At 54.1% G+C, this 5,897-nt stretch overlaps 1 protein-coding gene across 1 annotated transcript; it reads left to right on the top strand.

Moving 5' to 3' along the window:
- Positions 1 to 2,907: 2,907 nt before the first annotated feature.
- On the top strand, positions 2,908 to 4,829 carry LOC123147834 (cytochrome P450 93G2). The gene is made up of 2 exons (XM_044567150.1): positions 2,908 to 3,888; positions 3,971 to 4,829. The coding sequence occupies exons 1-2, from the start codon at positions 2,968 to 2,970 to the stop codon at positions 4,592 to 4,594; spliced, it is 1,545 nt and encodes a 514-aa protein (XP_044423085.1). The 5' UTR covers positions 2,908 to 2,967; the 3' UTR covers positions 4,595 to 4,829.
- Positions 4,830 to 5,897: the final 1,068 nt, after the last annotated feature.

The following is a 5,897-nucleotide window of genomic DNA, read 5'->3' as shown; positions in this document are numbered from 1 at the left end:
TCCAGCACCAGTTCCCGGATGCACTAGCTTGGGGGCAAGATGTGTCTCGAGGGGGAGGGGATGTTACGGTCCCTGCCACCCTGGCCCCACCTGCAGCGACCACTACGGGCCATGTTGCTACATCAACCAACGAACTGGAACAACCGCGACCCGAAGTGAAGCCCAACAACATGTTTCCGGCCCATACTTGGGAGACGACGGGTAGGGTTAAGTAGGTCTCGAAGCCTCCTGCGCGAGGTGTGGAGAAAGTAATTGGCTGGCGGCGGCTCTCTTCCCTCCCGATTCCCCTCTCTTCTTCCCTGGAACCCTAGACCGATCAGGGCTTGTATCGAATATTTACTCAGAGTGCTACTTAGATCGAGTGGGAGCATAACAGAGCGACGGAAACGCTAAAAAATGCCTTGCCTCATACAATAACATACCGAACCAGATGTGAGTAGAACCGAAGAAAAAGCCTTGGGCTCCAAACACACAGTGAAAACAACGAGAGAAAAGAGGACAATTAGAAAAAAAACAGATCATCAAACATACTTACATCATCAAATTTGAATCTTAAAAAACATGAGTGCACTACATTATGGAATAATGGAGGGGGTAGAAGGCAAACGTGATCTAAACCCAGTCAGTGCGTCGATATCCCCGCCCTGGTCAGCACCGAAATCTGTCTGCCATATCCACGCCACATTTTTTGTTTGGCAAAAGTCTGAAAAAAACCTTGACTTCGTAGTTGAAGTCTAAAATGAACCCTAAACTCCAAATCCTTGAAATTAGCACCCTGTCTTACATAATCCCGGTCTATCCCGACCCTTCTTGGCTGAGAAGGTGTTTGTCTCCGCTGGGATTACACAAATGGTAGAGAGGGGGGGAACAAGGCCAGCTGGTCTGAACGACGTGGTCTGTACAAACGTTGCTGGTGTTTTTTTACGCACAACCACACCATACCACTTCTTTGCTTGCTGCTCTAAACGTGTTGATTTGTTCTACACTTGCACAAATGGTAGTGATCGGAAGTTTTTTTTTGCAAAAATAAAGATACATAGAAAACACATTTGGACTTGTACGTGTGACATGATAGGAAAAACTCATTAAAAAAAATTGGGCGCTTATAGACGCCGGCGCGCCGGCCGAAAGTTTGGGTCGGTCGAGCCCAAGCCGTTGGACGTGAGCCGTGTGGCCGTTGGATCCAGACAAGAAAAAAACAAATTGTCCCTAGCTTCTTCTTCTTCGGGTTATCGGGGTGGATCCCCATGTCCCGCTCAGGGAGCTTGCCTCCTATCCGGGTCGCAGCCCGGGAGGAGAAGGGAGGGGATGCGCGTGCATGAAGGCTAGAGGTAGGGGATGGAGGTGTATAGGAAAGAAGGCGTGTCACACAGGGCCACTGCGTATTGCACGTTGGGCCAGCGTGGTGTGCGAGCGCCCAATGTTTATCTAAAAAAAGTCTTTAATTTCAACTAAAACTAGCTTCCCCAATTTTACTCACGACTAACACACACATGCATTAATGCTCACCCGTCAGAGCTCTCAAACCAACACCGGGAGACGATGACCACGGTCGCCATGGACCGGAGCCATCACGAATCGGAGCAAATCGAGTCAGAGACAACGCTTCCCATGGAGCTCCGGCAGGCAGCAAGGAGTCGCCGCAGCGCCGCCGCCTACGCAATCGTGGAAGGGCGCCCATCTTTATCCGTCGGTGCCGACTGCCACACATGCCACACCGCGTGCCACCAACTCCCGGTGCCAACTCCCCACGACGACCACTCTCCTTCGCGGCAGAGCGCCCCGCAACACCGTAGCCCCGTGAGAGGGAAGAAACGGAGTGCCTCGCCGCCACCGGTACCGTGTGGGCTTTGCCCGGCGGCGCCTACTGACGGCGGTGAGGAGAGGGAGATCTGGGTAGGAGGTAGTTCCCTCGGCGGCTAGGGTTCTGCCCGGGTCGCCCGCGGGGTCCTGTTCTCGATTACACTCCATTTGTTTGCCAGTTCCGAGATATATCAGTCTAGCAGGAGATGAACTATACACAAGATTGAGAAATTTTACACCATTACTGATTAACGATGAAACATGGTGAAACATGCACGTTCCTTCACACACCTACGTATTTGGCTTGTCTAGCTAGCTAGCAACAATGGAGCTTGCGTGCACAGGGCAGACGACTGAACGGCCAGTGATTGAGCACACGTACTCGGTACTCACGCCTGCAAGCACTAAAGATTGAACGGCCACTTCGGTAAGTCTCCATCTATCACATTGCAAAACTATTCGGTTTTCCCTAATCTCTGTTACGTGTGCAATCCTGACGGGGACAAATGCCTCCTCGGCCAAAAAGGTCGGGATAAACCGGGATCAGATAAGACGGGGTGCTAATTTCAGGGATTTGGAGTTTAGGGTTCATTTCAGACTTCCACTACGAAATCAAGGTTTTTTTTAGACTTTTCCCTTTTTGTTTTGAGTGAACCATATCCACGCCACCTTGGTAAGCCTGCTGAATCGTTCAACGACATGTCTTAATAATGAGTGAGTGAATCCAGGCCGTTGAATTTGGAAAATGAATCTGACCATGCATGGTACCAAACCCGGCCCGGGGCAACGTGGACCGCTTGTCACTACAAGATGATTCTCTCCGCTCTTTCTCTTCTCTGTTCTAGTAGCAGAGAAGACCGCTCTGTGTGCATGTACACTTGCGACGTTTGATGTGAGATAGCGACAACTGGTCGCCTATGCATCGCTGCGCTTGGTTACCTCGGGTGAAGAAAAAAAATCAAAAGAATCAGCTTCAGCCACGTCAGATCGTACGTGCGTCGGTTGGCGTGGTTGGTAAGACGGGCGGCGTGGATTTGCAGCGGGGACGGAAATGGATCATAATATATGACAGATATGGACATTATAAGGAGCACGACGCGACACACCACACCACACCACAACTGCAAAGCCGGTTAAGCTAGAGGAGTCAGGAGAGGAGGTATCATGGACCAACTCGGATTCGGAGTGGTCTCGGACAGTGCAGCGCCTCTGCTTGTGGCCTCGCTCCTCGCCGCCGTCGCCTTCTTCCTCCTCACGCTGGTCAGACATGGCGGCAAGCACGGCCGCCTTCCCCCGAGCCCCATGGCGCTGCCGTTCATCGGCCACCTCCACCTCATCCGCCCGCCTCCCCACCGCGCGTTCGACCGCATCATCAACCGCTACGGCCCGCTCGTGTACCTCCGCCTGGGCCCCTCCACCCACTGCGTCGTCGTCGGCTCCGCCGACGTCGCCCGCGACGTCCTCAAGTTCGAGGGCAGCATCCCCGAGCGCCCGCTCACGGCGGTCACGCGGCACCTCGCCTACGACTCGGCCGGCTTCGCCTTCGCGCCCTACGGCCCGCACTGGCGCTTCATGAAGCGCCTCTGCATGTCGGAGCTGCTCGGCCCGCGCACCATCGAGCAGCTGCGCCCCGTCCGCGCCGCCGAGCTCGCGGGCGTCATGGGCGCGGCGGCAGAGGCGGCCGCCAAGGGCGAGACCTTGGACATGAGCAGGCAGCTCATTCGCATGTCCAACAACGCCATCATGAGGATGGTGGCGAGCGCGCTGCCGGGCGACATGGCCGACACCGCTCGGGACTGCGCCAAGAAGGTGGCGGAGCTGGTGGGCGCGTTCAACTTGGAGGACTACGTGGCGCTGTGCCGCGGCTGGGACCTGCAGGGGCTGGACCGGAAGACGCGCGACGTGCGCGACAGGTTCGACGCGCTGCTCGAGTCCATGATCAGGACCAAGGAGAAGGAGCGGCGTGGGGAAGCAGACGAGACCAACACCAAGACCAAGGACTTGCTTGACATTCTCATGGACGCGGCGGCGGACCCGGCCGCCGAGGTGAAGCTCACCCGCGACAACATCAAGGCGTTCGTCCTCGTGAGTGCTCCACTCTGTTCTCATGGATTAAATTGAGTTGAGTGCAGTGTCTCGTAACGGTTACTAACAATCTATGAAACAGGACATCTTCACTGCCGGGTCGGACACGACAGCCACCACGGTGGAGTGGATGCTGGCAGAGCTGCTCAACCACCCGGACTGTCTGCAGAAGCTGCGGGCGGAGCTGGATGCCGTGGTGGGAAGGTCCCGGGTGGTGGGCGAGCCGGACGTGGCCCAGATGCCGTACCTGCAGGCGGTGCTCAAGGAGACCCTGAGGCTGCGGCCGCCGGCGGTGTTCGCGCAGCGGGAGGCGATCGAGCCCATACACGTCCGTGGGTACACCATCCCTGTCAAGACGTCGGTCTTCTTCAACATCTTCTCCATCGGGCGCGAGCCGGCGTACTGGGAGGAGCCGCTCGAGTTCCGGCCGGAGCGGTTCATGCCCGGCGGCGCCGGCGAGGCCGTGGACCCTAAGGGGCAGCACATGCAGCTGATGCCGTTCGGGAGCGGGCGGCGCGCGTGCCCCGGCATGGGGCTGGCCATGCAGGCCGTGCCGGCGTTCCTGGCCGCGCTGGTGCAGTGTTTCGACTGGGAGGTGCCAAATCCGCCGCTGGACATGGAGGAGGAGGCGGGGTTGGTCACCGCGAGGAAGCAGCCGCTCGTCCTCCTGCCCACGCAGCGCCTCCATCCACTGCCCCTTCCTTAAATGCTTCCACGCATGCAACCATGGATCCCGGGCACGAGATGCCCATTGTATCACATACTCCTTTCCTAAATGCTTCCTTGCGTCGACACAAAAGCAATTCTACCATGCACGGCGCGGTTGCTTTGAGATTCTCCCAATTTTTCAGTGTGTCGCCATGTTGTGAAAAAATTGCCATCAGGATCGATCATATGCCTTATTTTGGTCACGAGTGTTGTAAAAAAAAAAGGTGTGTCTACGTGATTACGTCTCAGACGCTGACATCAGCGCTTAGAAAAAGGCCCGGTTGATTTCGTTTTTTTTCTGTTTGTAATTGTTTACCGAAAAAGGCTATCGCCCCGCTTTATAAATAAAGCAACCGCCACAGAGCAAACATACCACATAGGTTCACACACACACCCAAGTCTCACGAAAAAGAACCAAGGTTCTGCTGAGGGCACAGCTCAACAAGCCCAAAAAAGAGGCAAACAACAACAACACATCGCACCCGACACCAGGGGGCTAATCGGGCTCCGGCGGTGGCGGCGGCGGCGGCGGAGAGATGCGGACGGCCATCGATCGAAGGTCGGTGATGAAGGCGGAGATGGCGTCACGGTCCGAGGAGCGACTAAGCGGCCGCCAAAGCTGCAAGAAACCCGAGAATTTGTAGAGGGCGTCAGAAGGGCGACGAAGGGGAGCGCGCTGGATCACGAGTTTATTGCGAACGGTCCACAATGTCCACGCAAGGACCCCAACTTGCAGCCACCTAATGTGGCGAATGGACACGGGGGACAATTGGAGTTCAGCAAAGAGGTCCGGGGAGTTAGTGTGGCACCAACGAGGCTTTCTCTTTTGTCTTTCTGTTTGCTTGTCTTTTCCACTAGCTGTTTTCTTGTGCTGCCAAATGACTACTAACAATCTACCGAAAAATAACCAGGACAAAAGAGCCGACTAAAACAAACAAAAAATGTCCAACACCCATTGGCACTTGATCGTGTTGGACGTCATCTGGACGCTGTAAGGAAAACACCACATAGCCGACTCAAATGACACTTTTAGTTGTGTTCTCACAAACATCAAGGAGTTTCTGTTTTCTATCTTTCAAGAAATATATGTTAAATGACATAGCAAAATTTACTGAAAAATACATGAACATTTTTAATAGGTGAACACTTTTTAAAAACTGTAAAAACATTTTAAAAAACTCATGTACACCTCTCAAATTTCAAGGTTGTTTAAGTCTTAATTTCAAAAAAATCATCTTTCTTTTCTTATTACTTACAAAATGCAAATAGTATGTTTGCATTTCTGACGATATTTTTAGAAA

The sequence above is a fragment of the Triticum aestivum genome, chromosome 7A (genome assembly GCF_018294505.1).
Source record: "Triticum aestivum cultivar Chinese Spring chromosome 7A, IWGSC CS RefSeq v2.1, whole genome shotgun sequence".
Classification (NCBI taxonomy): domain Eukaryota; kingdom Viridiplantae; phylum Streptophyta; class Magnoliopsida; order Poales; family Poaceae; genus Triticum; species Triticum aestivum.
This window is presented reverse-complemented; position numbering and strand designations above follow the sequence as displayed.